This window comes from Myxocyprinus asiaticus, chromosome 34, assembly GCF_019703515.2.
Source record: "Myxocyprinus asiaticus isolate MX2 ecotype Aquarium Trade chromosome 34, UBuf_Myxa_2, whole genome shotgun sequence".
Lineage (NCBI taxonomy): Eukaryota > Metazoa > Chordata > Actinopteri > Cypriniformes > Catostomidae > Myxocyprinus > Myxocyprinus asiaticus.
Genome location: NC_059377.1, coordinates 12,807,541 through 12,834,111, shown reverse-complemented (window position 1 = coordinate 12,834,111; position 26,571 = coordinate 12,807,541). Strand labels below are relative to the sequence as shown.

The window sequence follows — 26,571 nt, the reverse complement described above, 5'->3', positions numbered from 1 at the left end:
TACCATCTGTAAGCTGTTAGTGTCTTAACGACCGTTCTACAGGTACATGTTCATTAATTGTTTATGGTTCATTGAACAAGCATGGAAAACATTGTTTAAACCCTTTACAATAAAGATCTGTAAAGTTATTTAGATTTTTACAAAATTATCTTTAAAATACAGTGTCCTGAAAAAGGGACATTTCTTTTTTTGCTGAGTTTACATGGTGCCTGATGCTTTGGGGGAATAGATGGTTAATAAAAATACCAGTTGGGGAGGTATCGGTTATGTTTGTACATGAGTCATTCTTGCCCCTTTAAAGAAAATATCATTATATCACCACAATAGGTGGCTAATATCCGAAGAAAAGAGGGAAAGAGAGTTGCATTGTCCCAAAATAGCTTTGTTAGGACCCCCCACCCTCTGTTTCCTGTTGGATATGGGTGGAGCGGAAGTCTGCACAAGGCCTCCCTATTGCCTGGGTTAGTTGTGCTCATTGATTTGCTTTTCCGTGAAATAATAATAAAGTGTTTCTCTGCAGCAACGGCTGAGAGAGTGAAATATGAGTGGTAAGATAAAGACAGATCACTGGCAACACTTTTGTTGTTTCAGGAATTATCACCCTCGCTCTGTGAAATATCACTCTGTTCAAATATTCGGGCCGGTTCCATTATTCAAGGAATGTTATCAGAGTTGGGCTTTCCTGGCAGAACAAATATGGATGAATATGGCGAAAACAATCACTACGTTTACATCCAAGGATTTTTTTGCGGAAAATGTTTTGGCAACATCAAAATGAAAATGCAAATTATCGCTAAAATTTCTCAAGTGTCGACATAATATTTTGCCATTTAACTCTAGCGCATGAACTCTATGTCGATATTTCAGATGTCATGAAAAACTGGTTTGGAAACACTTTTTGTCGAGAAGTAGCCAACAATACAAAAAACATAATAAAAAAATTAATACACACAATACTAGGAGAAAAACATCAGTGTGCTTTTTTGGAACATATAGCCCAATTCAATAAAATTATTGTTTATACTTTTGAAAAAATGCCAGCAAAATTCCCTGTATTCAATTAAATAAATTAGCCTACCAAATGAATAAAGTATTAAATAAAATAATTAATAACCAAACCAAAAAAATAAAAATAATAATAATATTGTTTTATTATTGGCCTATATACTTGCCTTTTCTTTACACAAATTTAAATTAGCCTTACCCTGTTCTGTAGATGAAAAAAGTCATCTGAATGACAATATTAGAATGTTCTGCACTTTTTTCAAGACTATAAACTATCAGAACTATTTGTCCAATGCCCAGTTCACTCTCAGAAAACGAGCTTTTGAACATTTTAAAACATTTAAATATATTAAATCTAACCCTCTTTACCTCGGATCACATTTGCTGAGCTTCTTCAGAAAATGTAAATTGCATTATGACACTAAAATTAATTTTAGATGATAATCAAGTTCAGTTGGTCGTTAAAAGTTGCTGGAGAAATATGCAGGACATTATGCAGCTGTGATGGCAATGCTTTAGATTAGATGATTGTTCAAATCTATTGTTCCTATTGAATATCAAGAATGTATCATATTAAACCCTGATATTACAACGCATCAATTTTTCTTTAATAGCAGTGCACACAGCATATACACATGGATGGATGGTCCTTATACTAAGTCCGAAAGTTTCCCCCACTACTTGGTGCAGGTTGGCAGCTTGAACAGGGCCATGACGATTCACTTTCGGGTTGAAACCAGTGGCAGCCTGCGATTAGCGCAGCATCAGGACCAATATTACAGTCCTATCAGAAGGGCAAATTCCTCCTCTTCTGATTGCTTTTATTTGTGAAATAAAGATGACAGTGAGCTGGCTAATTTCAATGAATTGTCTCAATACTCTTCCCCATTTTACCAAAACTTTGGTGGAAAAAATTAGGGACATCTGGGAGGCGAAAGGTACACAATTAGCGATATATACACATTTCTGTATGGAAACGGCTCAGGGTAGATTTCTTTTGCGATAAACCAAAACTCATGCGACAAAGTGTCTTTTTTTAGGCATGACGTCATCACGCACACCATTTTTATCAATAAAAGTCCATTTGAATGGAAACAGGCAGAAGACGGTAAATTTCGCAAACATTTTTTTATGCATTTTCACTTTGTCAATAACAAAATACCACGAAAAGTGAATGGAAACTAGGCTACTGTCACACTCTCTCGCTTATGTTCCATGTACAGTGATCTGTGAAATCAGCTGCTCTTTAGTCAGTTCATCAGTAGCTAATACTCTATGGCATATTGTAAAACATGCTGGAGTGTTTTCTCCATTTCCCTCCTGCAGGGGTGCTCAGCATGGACCACGGCCATCAGTCTAATTAAGAACTCATTTAACATTTCAAGGTGGAATAAACCATTGCCTTTGAAATATATTTTGTTTATTATTTAGTTTATCGTGACCATTGTCCACTCTCTCGCTCTCTCACCCATAGAATTAAACAGGATGTTTTTTTTGTTTTTTTGCTGCTGTGCCTTTAAGTCTTCTATACACTGTATATGACATCTTTGTGTGTGAAAATGAGTAACAGTACATTGAGTTAAAAAATACAAATTGAATATAAAACATGATGGCAAGACAGAGCAGCCACTGTTTTGCAATTATTATTTTTGCACTTTTACAGAACAGCAGACTTAGTGTTTTCATAAAGAACAGATCCTTAAGATAGATAAATTACAATATGACAAAATTTCCTTTAACAATCTCTCCCCTACAGAGCAGGCATGTGCACACTACTCTTGAACCCATTAGGACACCCTGCTTTGATTCCTCTCATTTCTGATAATAACACAACAATGGACTGTTATTTAAAAGCACTTACATCTTGTCCGTTCCTGTTTGAAATTAAATGGAAAATGTGCTTGAATCAGAAAATAATTACTCCTTTTTTCCTACAGTCATAATTCACACATGGCATACAACTCTATTATTTTATTTGACCTTTATTAATAGGGGTGATCTCTTTTGGTTTATGCCCTATGCCTTTTTAAGGTGAATTTTGGCTAAAGAATTCAACATTCCCTATCTGTCACTCACTCGACGTTGTGTTGATGTAGTGACACCAGGGGTCACTCTTGGGAGCCCCAAACACCTCTGATCTTTTTTTTAAAAAGGCCAATGAGAATTGGCGAGTGGAATTTGCATGCCACTCCCCCGACATACAGGTATAAAAGGAGCTGGTATAAAACCACTCATTCAGATTTTCTCTTCGTGGCCAAGCGGTTCTATTCATTGAGCTGAATTCATCCGCCGAGTTCATTCACCTCTCTCTGCTGGATCTTACGGCGCATTTCAGCAGCTTCTCCCCCTCTGCATCTGTGGTTTGCAGAGAACGCCCCTGGGCGCTTCAGCAGAACATTTAAAAGAGTATATTCTAATAGAGTATATTTTCTTTCTGAAAGATCGGCACACACGGAACGTCTTTTTAAAGATGCCTTTCTGTTTGTGTGTTATTCCTGGTTGCGTTCGTTATCTCTCCGCTTCTGATGGCCACGATCGCTGTCTTATGTGTTTGGGCACTGCCCACGCAGAGACATCATTCATGGATGGATCATGTCCTCATTGCGAGAACATGACCATGGCAATGTTGCGGTCACGGCTTGCATTCGTAAGAAAGCAAGCCACCCCAGCAGCTCCCCACCTCGGTCCTTCTACCTATGGGTACTCGCCCGCCGTCTCCTTCTCTTGAGTCAGCAGCGCCTCAAGTCACTACGAGCCACTCACATCCTGGGCGACCTCAACACAGCAGCGGACGCACTGTCACCTCAGGTTACCCTCAGGGGAGAGTGGAGACCCCACCCTCAGGTGGTCCAGCTGATTTGGAGTCGATTCGGTCGAGCACAGGTAGACCTGTTTGCTTCCCAGGGAATCCTCCCACTACCCGCTTTGGTACGCCCTGACCGAGGCACCTCTCGGTATAGACGTGCACACAGCTGGCCCCCTGGACTATGCAAGTATGCATTTCCCCCAGTGAGCCTACTTGCACAGACCCTGTGCAAGGTCAGGGAGGACGGGGAGCAAGTCTTCCTAGTAGCACCCTACTGGCCCACCCAGACATGGTTCTCGGATCTCACGCTTCTCGCGACAGCCCCCCCTGTCGAATTCCCCTGAGGAAGGACCTTCTTTCTCAGGGAAGGGGCACCATCTGTCACCCATGACCAGACCTCTGGAATCTCCATGTCTGGTCCTTGGATGGGACGTGGAGGACTTAAGTGGCCCACCTCCCACAGTGGTAGACACAATCACTCAGGCTAGGGCTCCCTCTACGAGGCGCCTGTGTGCCTTGAAGTGGTGTCTGTTCGCTAAGTGGTGTTCTTCCCGACGTTAAGACACCCAGAGATGCGCAGTCGGATCGGTGCTTTCCTTCCTGCAGGAGAGGTTGGAGAGGCGGCTGTCCCCCTCCACCTTGAAGGTGTTTGTAGCCGCTATTTCGGCTCATCACGATGCGGTAGATGGTAAGTACTTGGGGAAGCACGACTTGATCATCGGTTTCCTGAGAGGCGCTAGGAAGTTGAACCTCTCTAGACCGCACCTCGTCCCCCCGTGGGACCTCTCTGTAGTCCTTCAGGGTCTACGGGGAGCTCCCTTTGAGCCCTTGGAGTCAGCTGAGCTTAAGGCACTCTCTTTGAAGTCTTGAAGTTCCATCAAGAGGGTAGGGGACCTGCAGGCGTTCTCTGTCAGTGAATCGTGCCTGGAGTTCAGTCCGGGTTACTCTCATGTGATCCTGAGACCCCGACTGGGCTATGTGCCCAAGGTTCCCACAACCCCTTTTAGGGATCATGTGGTGAACCTGCATGCGCTGCCCCAGGAGGAGGCAGACCCAGCCTTGGCGGTGCTGTGTCCGGTGCGAGCTTTACGCATCTATTTGGATTGAACGCAGAGCTTTAGAAGCTCCGAGCAGCTCTTTGTCTGCTTTGGCGGACAGCGGAAAGGAAGCGCTGTCTCCAAACAGAGGATCGCCCACTGGATCATTGACACCATCACGATGGCATATCAGGCTCAGGACGTGCCACCCCCTGCGGAGTTACAAGCCCACTCTTCCAGGAGTGTGGCGACCTCCTGGGCCCTGGCCAGTTTTTTGCGAGGTTCTACAATCTCCGGGTTGAGCCAGTCTCGTCCTGAGTAGTGGCAGGCACGAGCAGGTAAGTTCCAGGACAACTGGTCAGGTGTTCCGCTTGCGCATAGCGCCTTTCCCCTCCCTTGAGGGGAAGACGTGCGCTCTTGACTCCCAGTAGTGTTCACAGACTGTGATCCCTGGATGACTTTCCTCCTTAACCCTGTGGCAGTTGAGTTTGCAGAGAAACTCGCTGCCGGCTCAGTAAGTGCGCTAATGAGGCCCTGTACTGAGGTAGGTGCTCTGCATGTGCTGGTTACCCCGAAGGCAACCCCATGTGACATTTTACGCAAAATCATTTCCCTGTCGGTAAACTACATCTTCCTTGGGCAGGAGCCCCTCTGCCCCTTATCACCATGCTTTGTAGAAACTCCTCCCCCTTTGGGTAGGACCTACCATGGGACCTCTCCACATGACATACTTCCGACAAGGCTCGGTAAAGACCATGTGACGTATTTCCACTCAAAATACCCCCCCCCCCTTTTCTTGGGCGGGGTGTGGTCTCTGCGGTGTCTTCCCCTTGGGAATGACACCCCCCCGATGTAGACACTTAGGGCTCCCAGTCAGTTAACAAAATCCACTCTCTTTGGGGAGAAAAGAGAAGGAAAAGAGGCCCCGGCTGGGCTAGCCTGTCCACCTATTTGTTGGGCAGTCGACTTGTGCCTGAAGGACTGTTCGATACTCATAAAGAACGTTGGGGGAGGTTACGTGATGGCCTGGTGCGCTGGCTACGAGGCACACAGCAGTCTGCCCATCACACACCGCCACTTCACGTAACACAGTTTTAGTTGTGGCATTTTGTATAGGTACCCCTAGTGTCACTACATTGACACAACGTCGAGTGAGTGACAGAAAGGGAAAGTCATGGTAACTTTCGTAACCTCCGTAACCTGATGGAGGGAATGAGACATTGTGTCCCTCTTGCCACAACGCTGAACTACCTGCTGAAATGGCCGGGACCTTGTCTCGGCTCCTCAGCACAAAACCTGAATGAGTGGTTGCGTACCAGCTCCTTTTGTACCCTTATGTCTGGGGGAGTGGTATGCAAATTCCACTCGCCAATTCTCATTGGCCTTTTAAAAAAAAGATCAGAGGTGTTTGGGGCTCCCAAGAGTGACCTCTAGTGTCACTACATCGACACAACGTCTCGTTCCCTCCATCAGGGAACGGAGGTTACGAAAGTAACCATGACGATTTCTTGGTAGCAGTGGCGTAGCCAGAATCTTTTGGGTGGGTGGGCCAAGAGAAATTATCAAATGCATGAGATCTGTAAATGTATTTATTTATTTATAAACATTTGAAAAAAAGTCCAAGGCACTTCTTCTAGTACAAAAGTTAAAAAGCCTTTGTTGTTTGGCTTGTCACATAAGGACATAAAAAAAAAAACAGTAACTGCACACTGATACATTTCGGCAAACAGCCTTCCTCAGAGTGTGTCAAAAAACAGATATGAATGCAGTTCTACTCAGTGGGCTGAGGAGATCCAAAATCTTAAAGGGGACCTGTATTACTATTAGACATCACAACATCATTAGTAAAAAATTAGCAAATGTACAAACAAATATAAACACATATCTACACATGTATATATGTACATATCTCCACATTCATGCATGTCTGCACATACACACATACAGGCCTTCAATATGTCTTATATAAAGGAACCAATACATCAATATCAAAAATACATGACATAGACCATTCCGTGTGTGAGTTTGTGTGTGAGTTTGTATTTGAGGGATCGAAAGAGAGAAACTCAGAAAATGAGAGAGATCGCTTCTGGGATTAACTTTTTTTGTTGCAGCTCTTGTCAACATCGCTTTAAAATCGCCAAGATGTAAGTTTAAGCACTTCTCAGCAGCAGCGAGTGTCACCATATTTCCGTTGTAAACCTTAACAACTTTTTTCAACCCTACTGAGATGGAGGAGTGCGCTGACCTGACGGCTCTGTTTTTTGCTCGCGAGTAAATGTGTGCATAATGCATATAATATATGTGTGTCCACTTGTGTGTGAGTGTGTGTGAGAGGGGGAGGGGGGCACAAGGGTGTTTCCCACAGATATTTCAGATAATATAGAAACTGTTGTATTGATCAAGTGTATCTAGCTTTGATACAGCTCAAGCCTTCATTGCTAGTTCGAAAACGTCACTTTAGAAATAGCAACGGAGGATGCGCTGCTTTTTTGGCATTGGAGTAACAAGGTAGTGTGTGTGTGTGTGTGTGAGCGGGGGGGGGGGGTAGCACGGTGCTTTTCACTAGAGCTTTGTGAGGCTGATTAAGGCGAAATACATTAACACATGAAAAGTTTCATATATTAAATGTTATTTCGGATAATAGAAACTGTTGTATTGATTAAATCGTGGAGGTGCGGCTCTATTTGTTGGTCGCGACACGAATCTCAGTGTGTGAGTGTGTGTGTGTGTGTGTGTGTGTGGGTGTGTGTGCATGCGCGTGCGTATGTATGTGTGTGAGTGCAGGGGAGACGAGGAAGCGAGGAAACTTGCATAAGTTTGAGAACCCCTGATTTATATGTATAAATGTTTTCCAACTGACTTGATTAAATATTAAATGAAACAAATGACAATAAAATGCAAAGTAATCTCTTCAGTAATCAAAATACTTTTTGAATGTAACTTTATTCTAATTACTAACAATTTTAAACTAAAAAGATTTGTAACTGTAGTGGAATACGTTTACTTATACAACTGTGCTTAAAAGTTTGCATACCCTTGGACAATTGGTAATATATGTACCATTTTTAAAGAAAACATGAGTGAGCAGGCAAAACACATTTCTTTTGTTTCTTATGGGATTCATATTCAACTGTAGGTTATAACACAATGGCACAATCATAAAACAAAACATGGCAACAAAGATAAAAATGAAATGACTCCTGTTCAAAAGTCTGCATACCCTTATTTCTTAATACTGTGTATTGCCCCCTTTAGCATCAATGACAGCGTGCAGTCTTTTGTAATAGTTGTCTATGAGGTCCCAAATTCTTGCAGGTGGTATAGCTGCCCATTCGTCTTGGCAAAATGCCTCCAGGTCGTACAAAGTCTTTGGTTGTCTTGCATGAACTGCACGTTTGAGATCTCCCCAGAGTGGCTCGATGATATTAAGGTCAGGAGACTGTGATGGCCACTCCAGAACCTTCAACTTTTTATGCTGTAACCACTGGAGGGTCAACTTGGCCTTGTGCTTAGGGTCATTGTCATGATGGAAAGTCCAAGAGCATCCCATGCGCAGCTTTCATGCAGAAGAATGCAAATTGTCTGCCAGTATTTTCTGATAACATGCAGCATTCATCTTGCCATCAATTTTCACAAGATTCCCCGTGCCTTTAGAGATCACACACCCCCAAAACATCAGTGAGCCACCACCATGCTTCACAGTGGGGATGGTATTCTTTTCACTATAGGCCTTGTTGACCCCTCTCCAAACATAGTGCTTATGGTTGTGACCATAAAGCTCTATTTTGGTCTCGTCACTCCAAATTACAGTGTGCCAGAAGCTGTGAGGCGTGTCAAGATGTTATCAGGCATATTGTAACCAGGCTTTTTTGTGGCATTGGCGCAGTAAAGGCTTCTTTCTGGCAACTCGACCATGCAGCTCATTTTTGTTCAAGTATCGTCGTATTGTGCTCCTTGAAACAACCACACCATCTTTTTCCAGAGCAGCCTATATTTCTCCTGAGGTTACCTGTGGGTTTTTCTTTGTATCCCAAACAATTCTTCTGGCAGTTGTGGCTGAAATCTTTCTTGGTCTACCTGACCTTGGCTTGGTATCAAGAGATCCCTGAATTTTCCACTTCTTAATAAGTGATTGAACAGTACTGACTGGCATTTTCAAGGCTTTGGATAGCTTTTTATATCCTTTTCCATATTTATAAAGTTCCATTACCTTGTTACGCAGGTCTTTTGACAGTTCTTTTCTGCTCCCCATGGCTCAGTATCTAGCCTGCTCAGTGCATCCACATGAGAGCTAACAAACTCATTGACTATTTATACACAGGCAATAATTGCAATTTAAAAAGTCACAGGTGTGGGAAATTAAACTTTAATTGTCATTTAAACCTGTGTGTGTCACCTTGTGTGTCTGTAACAAGGCCAAACATTCAAGGGTATGTAAACTTTTGATCAGGGCCATTTGGGTGATTTCTGTTATCATTATGATTTAAAAAGGAGCCAAACAACTATGTGATGATAAATGGCTTCGTATGATCATTGTCCTTAAATAAAAGACAGTTTTTTTTGCATGATCAGTCATATTTTCAAAATCAATGCCAAAAATTTCACAATTTCTGCCAGGGTATGCAAACTTTTGAGCAAAACTGTATTTAGTATTTTATTTACTTAATCCCATTTCATGTATTCCATTACTCCTCAACCCTGGCTATAGTTTACTGTCAATAAAATTACTTTTCTTCCCTGATCATGCCACTCCGTCGCAACTCTACTCTCATTAAAGCGGGGGACAGATGACACCACAACAATGACGTGATAAGAGAGAAAAAAACAAAGAAATTAGGTTTGGAGTTAGAAAAAAATATATGGAGCTATTTGTGCCTGTGACTTATGAGTTATGACAAACAAAATTTTTAGCAATAAATTCATGCATATGATATTTCAAAATAACATTATTTTATTTCAGACTAAGGGAAAAATAAAGAGGCATTTTTTATTTTGGGTTGCCAAAATGCAACTGAACGCACGTCTTATTGCTGTATCGGGTGTTTACAATGTAAATAGCTTCGGTGTAATGAGAGCGATCTGGTTTTGTTTTTTGAGCTGCTGTTGTTTTGAAAACTTTGGTACCAACATTATCCCACCTGACAGCCTTTGATGTTAGTGGTTCTTGGTTTGAGGCCAGCAAGCTTTTTGCAGTTGGTGAAACAGGAGCATAAGACAATGATTGAGTGGGCCTGAATGCCTAATGGGTGGCCTGGCCCACCTAGGCCCACCCGTGGCTATGCCAGTGCTTGTTAGATGCAGACATTGACAAGAAACTTAAATAAATAAATACATAAATAAATAGGCAATACAGAAATGTGAAAGGATAATAAAAAGGGAAATGTAAATGCTTTTTTACTCCTGAAATTTTCATTTCTAACTCTGGGTTAACATTATCATGGGTTGTCTTGTTCCATGTTTCACAATATTCATACTTGACATATTTTGCAATCCGGGCAACCCACAGTTAAAGGTAAAATAAATTATGAAAAATATGTACAAAGAAATTGCTGATTTTTAAATTAAAGGTAAATTAAAGGAAATAGTTCACCCAAAAATGAAAATTCTGTCTTCATTTACTCACTTTAATGTCATTCAAACTCGTAGGACATTCTATCTTAGCGTTACACAAAAGAAGACGATTTAATGAATAGTCCCCTATTGACCCTAAAGCTCAAAAAAGGACCCAAAAGTATCATAAAAGGAGCCTATGCAACTCATGTGTCATATCCAAGTCCCTTGAAGGCATGCAATTTAAATAATTTTTCAGTGAAAATCTTGACATCCATTTTATGTTTATAAATACATGATAGAAGCTCATTTGCAGTGTCTTGTGTGTTCACATGAATACTTGCAATGTTTAGCGCTAAAAACAAGGTGCATGGACAACTTTTATGATACTTTTGGGTCTTTTTTAAAGCTTTAAAGTGAGGCACAATCCACTTCACTGTAATGAAAAGACTGACTGCAAAATTAATTAAAATTCTCCTTTTGTGTTCTGTTTAAGAAATAAAGTCATACGGGTTTGGAACGACATGAGAGTGAATAAATAATTTTTTAATAAAATTTTTTACATAATTAGTGACAGGAGACATCAATCTGTTCATCTACCTTATTTGTCTCTAATTCTCTTTGTCAATCACTTCAACATTCCACCACCATCATTGAAAAAGTGCTCCGAGATTAGGCACTGCAGAGTATGCCAATTTTCTCTATGCATAGAATACGCGGATAACCTACTATATTTGCAGAAATATTTAGTATAAAATAAAGCTACTGCACAGATCACAATGCAAGGTGCTTAACTTGACCTCCCATTTCCAGTCTGACAAATGAAACGAAAGTACTGTAATATCAGCCAGCATTTTTTTTGACTCATTATTGGATTGGACTTAAGACATTTTAACTAAAAACAGGATTAAATGTGAAAAATAATCTTATATATTTCCGTAAGCGTGAATGTGACAACAGTGTAGCATACTCGCGTCTAAAACATTTATTGTTGCATATTGCATTCTGTTTCACATACTATTTCTAAACAAATAGCAGGCAGTATGCAATATATAATGCTCAGTATGCTGTAAGCAGTTTGCTATTATTCCGACCATATAATAGGAACCTATTTAAAAGAATGTCTAATGATGATACTCCCCTCTTCAACCATTAGGAACGCCTTTTGCTGTCTTTGCTGCCCGCCCACATTGCAAGGGTGATGAAGGCCGAGATCATTCAGAGACTAAAGGGACCATACTTCGGTCAGGCAGAAAACACCAACAACTTCCACAACCTTTACGTACAGAGACACACCAATGTAAGGTAGGATTAACAGTGTGACATACTAGCACGTCTGTGTTCAGCTGATTTATTTTAGGCCCAGAAAAAAAACAAACATATATATATATATATATATTTATAAAACAGATAGTTCCGGTCCTGGATGCTGATTAGTCAACAGCTGTGTTTTATTAATAATAAAGCACAGCTCTGACCTCTTCACAGAACTTTTATTTGTATCACTCCGCAGCACCTGTAGCTGACAGTTATTATTGTTGCCTAGCAACGTTCTGTTTACTGTTGACTGCCAGGGATTATTCACCTTATTCAGCCCCGCTCCTTTTCCGCTGCGCGTCGTGAGTGCATTACCACCTCGGGTGTGCATTATTTTTCAATTATTCAACAGTCCGTTGTCAGTTATTCCTTACATATATACAGTTAAAGTCAGAAGTTTGCATTCACTTAGGTTGAAGTCATTAAAACTCATTTTTTAACCACTCTACAGATTTCATATTAGCAAACTATAGTTTTGGCAAGTCATTTAGTACATCTACTTTGTGCATGACACCAGTAATTTTCCCAACAATTGTTTACAGACAGATTGTTTCACTTTTAATTGACTATATCACAATTCCAATAGGTTAGAAGTTTACATACACTAAGATAACTGTGCCTTTAAGCAGCTTGGATAGTTCAGAAAATGATGTCAAGCCTTTAGACAATTAGCTTCTGACAGGCTAATTGGAGTCAATTTGAGGTGTACCTGTGGATGTATTTTAAGGCCTACCTTCAAACTCGTTGCCTCTTTGCTTGACATCATGGGAAAATCAAAATAAATCAGCCAAGACCTCAGAAAAACATTGTTGACCTCCAAATGCCTGAAGTTACAACGTTCATCTGTACAAACAATAGTACGCAAGTATAAACACCATGGGACCATGCAGCCATCATACCGCTCAGGAAGGAGATGCATTCTGTCTCCTAGAGATGAACATTGGTGTGAAAAGTGCAAATCAATCCCAGAACAATGGCAAAGGACCTTGTGAAGATGCTGGAGGAAACAGGTAGACAAGTATCTATATCCACAGTAAAACAAGTCCTATATCGACATAACCTGAAAGGCTCCTCAGCAAGGAAGAAGCCATTGCTCCAAAACCACCATAAAAAAGCTAGATTACAGTTTGCAAGTGCACATGGGGACAAAGATCGTTCATTTTGGAGAAATGTCCTCTGGTCTGATGAAACAAAATGGCCATAATGACCATCGTTATGTTTAAAAGGAAAAAGGTTGAGGCCTGCAAACCGAAGAACAGCATCCCAACCGTGAAGCATGGGTGTGGCAGCATCATGTTGTGGGGTGCTTTGCTGCAGGAGGGACTGGTGCACTTTACAAAATAGATGGCATCATGAGGAAGGAAAATTATGTGGATCTATTGAAGCAACATCTCAAGACATCAGCCAGGAGGTTAAATCTCGGTCGCAAATGGGTCTTCCAAAAAGACAATGACCCCAAGCATACCTCCAAAGTTGTGGCAAAATGGCTTAAGAACAACAAAGTCAAGGTATTGGAGTGGCCATCACAAAGCACTGACCTCAATCAAAAGAAAATCTGTGGGCAGAACTGAAAAAGCATGTGCAAGCAAGGACGCCTACAAACCTGACTCAGTTACACCAGTTCTGTCTGAAGGAATGGGCCACAATTCCAGCAACTTGTTGTGAGAAGCTTGTGGAAGGCTACCCAAAACATTTGACCAAAGTTAAACAATTTAAAGGCAATGCTACCAAATACTAAAAGTGTATGTAAACTTCTAAACCACTGGGAATGTGATGAAAGAAATAAAAGCTAAAATAAATCATTCTCTCTACTATTATTCTGACATTTCACATTCTTAAAATAAAGTAGTGATCCAAACTGACCCAAGACAGGGAATGTTTTCTATGATTAAATGTCAGGAATTGTGAAAAACTGAGTTTAAATGTATATACAGTTAACTTCTAACTTCAACTGTATATACTGTACACAGTATATCCTATACACAGCACCTGCTCTCTGTGGAACCATCCCACGGTAGTTCCTGTCAAACCGTCCTGCCCTCCTTCAGCTCTGAAAACAAAGAACTAGCTATTCAGCAACCCAGATGCAAATAGATTTTCTCTAGGAGAGTCTAGGCCGTTTTTATGCTTCTATAAACATGAAGAGGCTCTTACATAATTATATAAATGTAAGTTTTTTTCAATGCCACTCTGTAGGACATGGAGTCCTGTACTGTTTTTGAAGTAATACTGCTCTTTGCTTCAAATCATTTCTCATTCCCCTCAAATATCTTTTTCATTTTTGAAATAGAGCGTTGAGTGAGAGTTCTGCTTATTCAGTGGCACTGACTGAAGAGAAAAGCAAAGAAAATGTTTTTGGTATCTACATAATGTTCTGAGATAATCTATGTAATTCATGCAGGATTTCACAGAGGATCTTGTGCTGTGGGATGCACATCATGTCATTAAAGGAATAGTTCACCCAAAAATGATAATTCTCATATCATTTACTCACTCTTATGCCATCCCGGATCTGTATGACTTTCTTTCTTCTGCAAAACACAAACTAAGTTTTGTGTGTTTGTCCATACGATGCAAGTCAACGGGGTCCAAAACTTTCAAGCTCCAAAAAGGACATAACGGCAGCATAAAAGGTTATCCATACAACTCGAGTGGTTTAATCCATGTCTTCAGAAGTGATATGATCAGTTTTGAGTGATAAACAGACCAAAATGAAACTTCTTTTTCAGTGCTCTGTGCATGCGTCAAGCGCAAAGAAGTGTAATGCCTGCAGATGGCAAGATTTATGGTAAAAAAGGAGTTCAGTTTTGGTCTGTTTAGCACCCAAAATCAATCAGATCACTTCAGAAAACATGGATTAAACCCCTTGAGTTGTATGGATTATCTTTAATGCTGCCGTTATGTTCTTTTTGGAACTTGGATGTTTTGAACCCCATTGAATTGCATTGTATGGACAAACAGACATAATTTCTCCTTCAAAAAATCTTAATTTGTGTTCTGCAGAACAAAACAAATCATTTGAGTTTGAGGTGGCATAAGAGTGAATCAGTTATGAGAGAATTATCATTTTTGGGTGAATTATTCTTTGAAAGGATCACTATCAGTATTAAAGCAATAGTTCATCCAAAAAAATCTGTACTATCATGTCATTCCAAACCTATATTATTTTCTTCCTTGGAACACACACAAAAAAAAGATATTTTGCAGAAATTTGCTCTTTCTCATAAAAAAAAAAAAAGAAAAAGAAAAGAAAGAAAAACACTTTATAATGTCAAGCTCCAAAAAGGACAGTTTAGCACCATTTTAGGTATTTTAAACTAAACAGAAACATCGCAGACATCTGAATAAATGCTAAAGTATAATGACTTTAATTTTGGTCTTTTCTTCACACATACAGTATATGGCTATATTATAGTATTATAGTATTTATATTTATATAGTATTTTTGTCTTCCCAGGAAGAAAGAAAGTAATATGTGTTTGGAACATATATACATATACATATATATATGACAATATTTTTATTTGGAATTTGGGAGAAATGTTGTCAGTACAGCTCTGGAAAAAATTAAGAGTCCACTGCAAAATTATCAGTTTCTCTGGATTTACATGTTTACTTCTGATTCTGTTTTTTGTTTTTTTCCAACATTGTACAATTTTTGGCAGCATTCTTTATGCCGACATAGTTGGATTCACCCGTCTAGCTAGTGACTGCTCACCTGGAGAACTGGTGTACATGCTTAATGAACTCTTTGGCAAATTTGACCAGATAGCTAAGGTAACGTATGTACTGACAGGCATATTACTAAAATACTTTCATATACAGTGGCCGCAAAAAGTATTTGGAAACTTAAGCCACAATTAACAATGTTTGAAATTCATTGCATTAGGTAACTAAACAATTTAACCAAGTGGCATTTTTATTTTTTTATTTTTTTATTTTTTTTACAAACAGAATTTTCAAGCAAATCATTTCGCCAAAAAAAAAAGAGCAGATATTGGGTCTGTTCCAAAATGAAGTGAGCTGCCTTGCTGTCTCCTGCCTACATAGGCAGCTGTCTTCTATGGCAGTATCCTTACTGAAATTATGCCTTATAAGAGCGATTTGGACACTATGATTTCTTAAAATGCTGCCTCTGAAGAAAGCTCACTAGGTTTTGGAAAAATTAAGACAAAAAGTATTTGGGCACATTTGGTTGTAAAACGTTAGGGGAACTCATTAATTATGGCCATAAGTAACCAGGGGAACTAACTTTATACAGGGTACATCAACTAACACTGAAGCATCCAAATACTTTGTGGGGCCATGGTAGATACTTTTACCAACACTGTTTGGAGTTGCGACAACTAAACAATGTCATATTTATGTCAAATTTTTTTGTAGGATAATGATTGCATGAGGATCAAGATCTTGGGCGACTGTTATTACTGTGTATCAGGGCTGCCCGACCCTCTTGCCGACCATGCCAAGAACTGTGTGAAGATGGGGCTGGACATGTGTGAGGCCATCAAGTAAAAGAGCAAACTACTTTTCTCAAACACACTTTATCTCTTACTACACAGCTCTCTAAAATACTGATTGGTCAATTTAGGCATTCTACTCTTTAATATTTTTGTGTAAAGACCACTAAACTGTATAATTGACCGTTGTTTTAAGCAACTGATTTCCAACATAGCTATGCTACTTTCATGTCTCGTATCACTCCCCAGTCTCTCTACCAACGTTAAGTAATTTAAACCCAAATCAATAATCCATTTAATTAGTAATTTAACAAGTAGCTGTGTAATAAGCGGGATAAAGTACAGTCAGCCAGTCATTGTAACAAAACTGATTATCCTGTTGGAATTTATGTTGCGATAATGACTGGCTAGTTTCAAATGTCAGATTGCATGCCTATCAGCCACCTGTGGTACGTTTGCTGACCATCTGATGCATGTTGCACATAAAACAGGAAAACCCTTTCTTGATCTGGCAAGCTCTATTCTGTTTGGCTGACTTTATGCTACTTCTTGGAGTAAAGGCACACATAGTTTTTTAATCAGTCCACCTGGAAACAAAGTTGTGTCTTCAAGGTATGGGATTGATGCAATGAGGCACTTATTAGCAACTCAACTAGATATCCATAACAAGCAGAACTGTATATTCTATGTTGTATTCTGGGTTATATCTGTGAGATAGTCTGTACTTATTCATTATGGAAAGACACACATTTCCATTTTTGTCCAGCATTTTTTGTACAAACATTTAGAGATTCTGCAACATCATTATTTAAATTATTCCTTTAATGTCAGTCTATTTTTGTGGCTTAATCTATTTCAAATAAATCGTAATTAACATGTTAACGCATGAGATTAATTTACAAAGTTTAATGTGTTAATATTTCTTAATCGTGATTAATGCATTTACCGTTAATACAACATAAACAAGCATAAACACTTATTGGGAGGACAGAACCTTTGTAATGTGTCCACCTGGAGTCATTACACTGACGGACACACCACAAACACACAGATTGATTCTACCAAGTCGAGCCTACAAGCTTAGCATAAAATTAGCTTAACGCGGCGGTCCCATAGACATTCTGTGGGCGGTAATGTCGTAATAAGCTAGTCGACCATTACGCTCTCTCTTATGATGTTATCTCAGTAAATTAAATTCTCTGCACACACATAACTGCATTTCTGTGATAAAATAATGGAGAAAGGACCTCTTAATGCTATTTGATGTACAAAACAAGCCTAGATGGGACTTTTTTCAGACTATGCAAGGCGCATTTTAATTACTACAGAAACACATCAAGTCTAAACTATCACAAAAACACAAAATGAGATGTTTTTGTTTGCAAGCGTTTTTCATGTGGAGTTCAAAGTGCCACTTGACGCTAGCATTGGCGCCCTGACGTGAATTTTGAACGCGGCTTCACGATTGCTGTAACAAAGCGGATAGCCACAGTCTGTGGCTGATTAATATTGTGGAGGATGAGAGTTTAAGAGATTTAATGCCTATTGCAATGAATATGCAACCTTTGTGGGGACTCATTCTTTAATTAGTCAAACTCCCACTTAGACTTTGGGAAACATTTAATTTTACTTGAATTGGTACCATTTAGTGCATTTCTATCTTTATACTGTGGAAGGTTTTGTTTGGAAAATGTTAATAAAGCATTATATTGTTACATTTTGTTTTGTTTTCTTTCCTAAGAAGGAAATAAATGCATTTTGACAGGAAAAGAAGTATATACCGTGTCAAATTTCAGCACTTTCAAAATCTGTGATTAATCGCAACTAACTACAAACAACTATGTGATTAATCGTGATTAAAATTGGTAATCGACTGACAGAACTAGTTAAAACAAATTGTGGTTGGTCGCTTTACTTGTCTGTCAGACAGTATTTTCTTGTCTAAGTGGGTGGTTCTTACATTTATATTTACATTTACATTTATTCATTTGGCAGACACTTTTAACCAAAGCGACTTACAAAAGAGGAATAACATAAGCGAATCATCTTAAGGAGACAGTGGTATGAAAAGTGCTATATTACAAAGTTTCACTAGCATCAGAATAGCATTCAAAACAGATTAAAGTGCAACAAGGAATTTTTTTTTTAGTGACTGGTTAAGTGCTCATGTAAAAGATGTGTTTTTAGCCAGGGTTTTTTTTTTGTTTTTGTTTTTTGGATTTTTTCCCCTTTTTCTCCCAGTTTGGAATGCCCAATTCCCAATGTGCTTTTAAGTCCTCATGGTCGTGTAGTGATTTGCCTCAATCTGCGTGGCGGAGGACGAATCCCAGTTGCCTCAACGTCTGAGACAGTCAATCCAAGCATCTTATCACGTGGCTTGTTATGCGCATTGCCACGGAGACATAGCATGTGTGGAGGCTTCACGCCATCCACCGCGGCATCCACGCTCAACTCACCACGCGCCCCACCAAGAATGAACCACATTATAGCGACCACGAGGAGGTTACCCCATGTGACTCTACCCTCGCTAGCAACTGGGCCAATTTGGTTGCTTAGGAGACCTGGCTGGAGTCACTCAGCATGCCCTGAGATTTGAACTAGCGAACTAGCGAACTACAGGGGTGGTAGCCAGTGTTTTTTACCACTGAGCTACCCTGGCCCCCTGTTTTTAGCCATTTTTTGAAGACATAAAGTGAGTCAGCTTCGGGGATGGAGTTGGGAAGGTCATTCCACCAACATGGTATGATGAAGCCGAAAGTCCAGGAAAGTGTTTTGGTGCCTCTTTGTGCTGGTACAACAAGGCAACGTTTCTTAGCCAACCACAGGCTTCTAGTGGGCACGTAGCTCTGCAGAAATGATTTTAGGTATGCTGGAGCAGACCCAGTGACTGTTTTGAATGCCAGCATCAAAGCCTTGAACTTGATACATGCATCAACCAGCAGCCAGAGAAGAGAGACAAGGAGTGGTGTAACATGCTCTCTCTTTGATTAAAGACCAGACGTGCTGCTGCATTCTAGATCATTTGCAGGGGTCTAATTGCACATGCAGAGGCCTGCAATGAGAACGTTACAGTAGTCCAGTCTAGTTATGACAAGTGACTGAACAAGAAGATATGTGGCATGTTCAGAGAGCAAGGGTCTTATCTTTCTGATATTGTAGAGTGTAAATTTACATGATCTTGCGGTCCTTGAGATGTGGTCTGTGAAATTTAGTTTGTTATCGATGGTTACCCCTAGATTTCTGACCGTTTTGGAAGGCGTTACTGTAGTTGCACCCAGCTGCACAGTGATGTTGTGTTCAACAGCAGGGTTGGCTGGAAAGACATGGAGTTCGGTCTTGGCTGGGTTAAGTTGCAGGTGGTGTTCCTTCATCCAGGCCGAGATGTCTGCCAGGCAGGCAGAGATTCGAGCAGTCACTGTGGTGTCGTTGGGCTTGAAAGACAAGTAGAATTGCATGTTATCAGCGTAACAATGGTAAGAGAAACCATGTGCCTGAATGATGGTTCCCAGTGATGTTGTGTATATACAGAAGAGAAGTGGCCCAAGCACTGAACCCTGAGGTACCCCAGTAAGTAGCTGATGTGGCTTGGACACCTCACCTCTCCAGGCTACCTTGAAGGACCTACCTGAGAGATAGGAATTAAACCAGTCAAGCACAGTTCCCGTGATGCCCAGTGAACAGAGGGTGGAGAGTAAGATCTGATGGTTGACTGTGTTGAAGGCTGCAGAAAGTTCCAGTAGAATCAGGACGGATGATCTGGATTCAGCTTTCACCTGTCTCAGCGACTCAGTGACAGACAGCAGGGCAGTCTCGGTGGAGTGTCTACATTTGAAGCCTGACTGATTGTCATCCAGCACCTTGTTCTTTGAGAGATAGACAGAGATTTGATTGAAAACTGCCCTTTCAAGTGTTTTTGCCATGAATGGGATGAGAGAGACTGGTCTGTAGTGTTCCATTTGTGTGGGGTTAAGTGCGGGTTTCTTCAGCAGCGGGGCTACTCGAGCCTGTTTAAATGTAGTGGGAAAAGTGCCTGTAAGTAGAGATGTGTTAATTATGTATGTGAGTGCATGTAGGACAGACGGAGTGATGGCCTGGAGAAGGTGGGAAGGAATGGGGTCAAGGGAATAGGTGGTGGGGTGGTTGGAGAGGAGGAGTTTAGAGACCTCAGTGTCAGGCAGAGGAGAGAACATAGAGACAGAGGAGTTGCATGCAGGAGACAGGTGTTTGACAGGGTGGGGTGCTGAGAATGTATTGCTGATGGTTGTAACATTATTAGTTAAAAATGTGGCGAAGACGCTTATTCTTGCCAAGAATAAGCTACAATGTGGACACAACTTTATGCTGTTTAGTCAAAGGTCTGGAAACGCAAGACTAATGACTAGCTGACTTCACGTTATCCCTACATATTTTCCATTTAATTGTTTGGAAAAAAAAAAAACACATAAAATTATATCTGCTACAAAATCCAGCTATCCTAAAACCCAAGCTTGTAGTATGCCCTTTCATCATCTACCCAGATCCCTTTCTGTATTTTTTGTGTCTTTGAAAGCACTACTCTCTGTGCAACTGAAATAACCCTCAGATTCAAGAGGCTTAGATGTGTAATATTGTTAAAATCCACACATTCTCCTTTTCTTCTTTTTTAATTTTCCTTCTCTATCTATTTCTCTTGCTCTCTTTCTCTCTTTCCTTATCCCAAAATGTAGTTCCTCTTCACGATTTCACATCTATTTTTCATTGCTGTTCTGCAAAATTCTGAATGCCACACAAATTTGCTCACTGCATCTGTTATAATATTTCTCTTTCACACTGCCACACACACACAAATCCATTTGAAGGGTTAATTGAGAACCTTCCACTGTCTTATCGTATTCTCAGGCATGACATCGCTCAGACTGAGCTGCTCCCATAGATAGAGATGGTATTTGACAGAAAAAAAATTAGCTTAAACCAGCCCAAGATGATTAGCTGGTCAACCAACCTGGCTAAGTTGTTTAAGCTGGTCTGTTTTGCTGGTTTTAGAGAGTAAACCAGTATATTTATACTTTTCTTTAGCAATAAATGCTGGTCTGAGCTGGTCTCTCAGCCTGAAAAGGCTGTTCTATTTGATGGTTTTAGAGGGATTTGGGGCACTTTTCAGCTGGTCAGGCAGGGATATCAGCTGGCTGACCAGCTAGACCAGCTTAAACCATTTAAGTGCAGCTAAGGGTTTGGGGCTCTTGTCAGCTGGCCAGGCTGTGAGACCAGATAGACTAGCTGAATATAAGTTTGGCAAGGCTGGGAGACCATCTAAACCATCTTAAACCAGCTAAGACCAGCAAGTCACCATAGGCTAGTTTTAGACAAATTTTTCAGCAGGGCTTTTGAAAATACAACCACCCCTACTGGCTTCTAGCCTACAGTATGTTGTGGCAGCTTATTAATTGGCTTAACCAGCAAGACGTCTGTTGATTAAAAATAAACCCAGCTTAAACTGGTCTAGCTGGTCTCCCAGCCTGACCAGGAGAAAAGTGCCCATAACCTCTATAAAACAAACAAACCGAGCAGGCTGAGAGACCAGCTAAGACCAGCAAACCACTTAAAGCTTACTTAAGCTTTTTTTTTTTTTTTTTTTTTTCATTATTTGGTCAACCATCTTCATCAAAAATATTATGCTGACTGAGAAGCACATGTTGCAGGTGAAAAGCATGGTTATACTGGTGCACCAACTAGACCATCACCAAACCAGCCTGAACCAGCATGGAAGTTCATGTTGGTCTAAGCTGGTCTTTTCAGCACGGACATCCTAACTTTTAAACTGGCATACGTGAAACACAAGATGATACAATCCAGGTGCTTTTCCACCATTGGGCCGAACGGTTCTCATTGCGGAACCGTGCCAGTCTAAACAAATCCGGGCCTTTTGACATGGTTATGGTTTCTTTTCTATCGTGGCGCTGCAAAATCAGGATTTGAGTGGATTGACTGAGCAAGTGACCAATCATAAATCACCTCGTCACTAAAGCTGTTCCACCAAAATGATTCTCTGTCCTGATTGCAGTTAGCTAACCATGTAGAAAATGGTTTATTATCGTACCGTACTATACAGTGCTCAAGTGTAAATGCTACTAAAACCGTTACTCATGTTATTAGAACCGGTGGTGAAAAAGTGGCTTCTGTGTGCTGAATGAATATATGCACAGACACCAGACAAACTCCCACATAAACCAACACATTCCGCTGCAATCCTGGAACCTGCTGATATTTACTTTGCCATAAATGTCTCTGGTGTTCAGCAGAGTTACATTTGTGGAATATGGTGCTGTTTCAGGCTTTTCAAAGGATACAGAGAGAAACTGAAGTGTGTATGTGCTGTAAATATATATATATTTTTATGGCATTGGAAGAAAAGTTGCTTGTTATTTCAGGAAGGTGAGAGATGCCACCGGGGTCGACATTAACATGCGCGTTGGAGTGCACTCTGGGAATGTTCTCTGTGGTGTGATTGGCCTCCAGAAATGGCAATATGATGTTTGGTCACATGACGTCACCCTGGCGAATCACATGGAGGCAGGAGGAGTGCCTGGGTAAGGGTGTGCCCTTTTTTATGATTTTACCATATTTGCTATAAGTGCTGTTATGTTCATAGAGTGTTCTTGACGTTAATAGAAATGCTGTTGAGAGCATAATGAATGTGCAAAGACAAATAACAAAAATGCAAAAAGAGGTATAGCAGTTCTTTGTACTTAAATGTTTATTTTTCATATATGAACTCTGTTGTCTCTTTGGGCATTGATTAGATTTGCGAACTGCTCATGTTGTGCACTTGCTTTTTATTGAAGTGGCTCTTATTTGACAGCATTTAATAATTGTGTGCTCCTCTCCAGGCGGGTTCACATCTCCTCTGTAACACTGGAACATTTGCAAGGGGCGTATAAAGTCGAGCCAGGGAACGGACAGAGTCGTGACTTCTACCTGAAAGAGCATGGCATTGTCACGTTTCTAGTCATTAACCCAAAGGTAAAACATGACCTGTCAAATGAAACATAATATAAAGTCCAGCTTCCACAAGTTCCACAAGTTTCTTAAGAACAATGTGAAATGTGAAATGCCCATGCAAAACTCATGGGTAATGGCACAATGCTAGGGAGTTGTGGGTGGTTACCAAGGCATTGCTAAGTGGTTGCTACTAAAGTCCCCAATATACTTCATACAGAATTGAAGAACGAACGGGTGTGACATCATTGAGAATAAAATTTGGTCAAAAAGGAAAAAAAAATTTTTGCGTTTCTTTTGGTGGTTCGAAACAGCTCATCTGAGCGAACATTTTAATAAACCTACTTACTGGCTGCTAAACACCTTCTTACTGCCATTGGTCCACGTCATTAGAAGGTATGACCTGAAACTCTACTTACTTTGAGGCCGGCAGCTAATTCCCATTCATGCCATTCGGTCAGTCAAGCTCAGTCACCATGAACACATCGGTGTGCAGTTATTAGCGAGCTGGTGCAAATTTACCTACATCTGTACGATTACTCGCATAGAGACATTTTCCAAGAACATGTCATGTGATATTTTTGTTTTGTTTAATTAGTCTTCAAAAATAATCAAATCTACTCAAATAAAGTGCTCATTGACTCACTGCAGTGAAAGCCATTCACACATCTGCCAAAAGTAAAATATACCTATATCTTCTTTTCATTAACACTCTTTTATACACCCATCTTTGCAGTTTTATCAGTGTCATCATAAATTACAATAACAGAGTGTAATCAGCACATATTATGGTCACATATAGCATTTTAGCACATTAGCATCATGAATTTAAAACGTAAACAAGACAAATTAAACATTATCTACTGCATATATATGACATTAAATCATCATCAAGTGGTTAAAACAGCTTCTTTTACTGACCTCATGTGAATTCCACTACTAGAATGAGACAAAGTCATTGATAACACATTTTAACGTCACATTAGTTAAGGTTATACTGAGTGTCCTCATATTTAAAAGTACTTCTAAACATCTCCCAGAGTGTGGCGGTTGTCTGAATCTTCGCAAACAGTATAATGTTGCTTGGCTGTTTAGTACTTCTATTTACCCCTGAACGAAGAACGATTATGAACTTCTCCGGAAGTATATCGGGGCCTTAAGTGGTTGTTCTGGGTTGTTACTGAGTTGGTTTCTACAGGCCCAAGTCAAAAGAGCCAACCCCCATGCCTCTATGATATTGTGGTCCATAGCTTTGATTCTGGTTCTTCAATGTAAGTCAATGGGATTTTTTTTTCTGTTTTAATTTATATCATAGGTCCATTTGCTTAGAAAAGTCATAGCACACCTTTCCCCAACAAGCTACATAAATTGAGGTATCCTTCATATCCATAGTACTAGTGGTTCCAAATTATGTGTCAAAGTTTAATATTTGAGTTACATAGGTTTAGGGATTTGTTCAAATCCCTAACCTACAGTTGGGAAATAGTAAGGCCAGGAGGTCTTCGGAGCGCTTATTCGGTAAGTATGACCAATTATAATAGTGATGCTTGCCTTAGCAATCACCACTAGTGGATCTTAATATCCCATTTTTCCAAGACAATGAGTTCAACATAAGCACTTATTATAGTCAAACAAACTCCTGCTGTATGACAGTTGTGATAAATCACATAACAATGCATCAAGCTTTGCAACTAAAGCAATTCAATTACTTTGTCATTACATTTAATCCATCTTGAGCACTAATTATAGAATTAGACATTGTAATTAGGCTAATTTGACTTTGTGGTCATATTTGACAACCCTAAAAGACTACTTATCAAAAGTTCAATTTACCTCAGCAGTTTAGCATATTACACAAATAACCAGGGCATCGAGAGCCAGAATATTTCAGAATGTTCATCCCTTCAGATGTGTGTGGGTTTTTCTGCCCACAGAAATCATAATGCCTGGCACCATATATTCAAATAACAATGCCTATTCTTTTATTTATCTACTCCGTTATTTACTGTTCAACAGTGCATTTGTTTTGCCTGAGGTAACAAAAGCAGCAACTTTTTCTCATAAGAGACTCATACATTTATTTTCTGTTCGGTTTGAGCCTCTCTGCCCTCTTATCATAACAACCCACAGCTCACCCACTCTGCCTCCTCACTCCCATTATGATGACAGCATTTGATTTTGAAGGGCTTTTGCTTGTTTTCTTTTCTTTTTTCCTCAATTGTTCAGTCAGTGTCTATATTTGATGGAATTAAAGCACTTACTGTATTGTTTTATTGCTTTAGGTTTATGAGATATGTTGGGGTAAAGTAGATCTGCATTGTACTGATCTGAGGAAACAAACATATTTACTGTAGTTTTGTGCATATACATGCCAATTATCTGTGTTCCCAAATGTAATTCACATCTCTGGTTTAAGTCCTCACTTTCAATGCAATTTTATCATTAGATAAGAGTATTAGATATTCTTGTGTGGTCCCTTTGTCAAAAATAAAATAAGAATGTCCTAAGAATCAAATTATATCCAACAGGATAAACTGAAATTAAAGGAGATATATAAACAAACTGAAAATCAGTAGGATCTTTAGGATCCTTTAGGAAAGATTCAAAATATGATAACAATTCCATTTTACAGCAGTTAGTACTGGTCTGCTAATTTGATTGGACAAAAGGCCTTCCAGGAGTGCTGATATTTCGTATTACCAGACTGGAATGATTCACTGTTTGTATCATTCCACTTATCTGTGTTCGCTACATATAATTTCAGTGCTTGATCTTACTTTGGCTTCTTTTGGAACTACTTAGAAACGACTTAACCTTAGACAAAAGAAGATACAACCCAGTTGTTGATACCGAAGAGCCGCCAGGAAATGTTATTCCAGACAGCTCAGTATAATCCAATGGTGGGTCACTTAGGGCAGGAAAGACACTGAACCATCTAATGGCCCATTTCTATTGGCCAGGCATTCGCAGGGATGTTCGCAGACGGAGTGCGGCATGCCATGAATGTCAGCCATTTGCACCCGCTTCCTTTGATCAAGGTCCCCTTCGAAAGAATTGGTATGGATCTCATCGGGCCATTAGAGCGGATGGCACGCGGGCATCACTTTGTATTGGTTCTGGTGGACTACGCAAAACGATATCTGGAGGCAGTGCCTCTACACAACATTTCAGCACGAAGTGTTGCAGAGGCACTCTTCAGAATTATCTCCCGAGTGGGGATTCCGAAAGAAATCCTCACTGATCAAGGCACTACCTTCATGTCACGTACACTACGCAAGCTGTACAAATTATTGGGTATTAAATCGATTCAGACAAGCGTGTACCACCTGCAAATGGACGGCTTGGTCAAACGGTTTAATCAAACCCTGAAAAACATGATTCGTAAGTTCATGCACGAAGATGCTCAGAATTGGGATAA

The 26,571-nt window shown here is 40.1% G+C and overlaps 1 protein-coding gene across 1 annotated transcript in view; it reads left to right on the top strand.

Annotated features, from left to right (window-relative positions):
* adcy2b (adenylate cyclase 2b (brain)) overlaps nucleotides 1–26,571 on the top strand; it is a 98,903-nt gene that overhangs the window by 39,074 nt on the left and 33,258 nt on the right. The window contains exons 5-9 of the mRNA XM_051671484.1: nucleotides 11,558–11,706; nucleotides 15,384–15,495; nucleotides 16,102–16,229; nucleotides 22,586–22,744; nucleotides 23,045–23,177. Of these exons, the coding sequence (XP_051527444.1) occupies nucleotides 11,558–11,706; nucleotides 15,384–15,495; nucleotides 16,102–16,229; nucleotides 22,586–22,744; nucleotides 23,045–23,177 (681 nt within the window). The remainder of the gene's footprint in view (nucleotides 1–11,557; nucleotides 11,707–15,383; nucleotides 15,496–16,101; nucleotides 16,230–22,585; nucleotides 22,745–23,044; nucleotides 23,178–26,571) is intronic.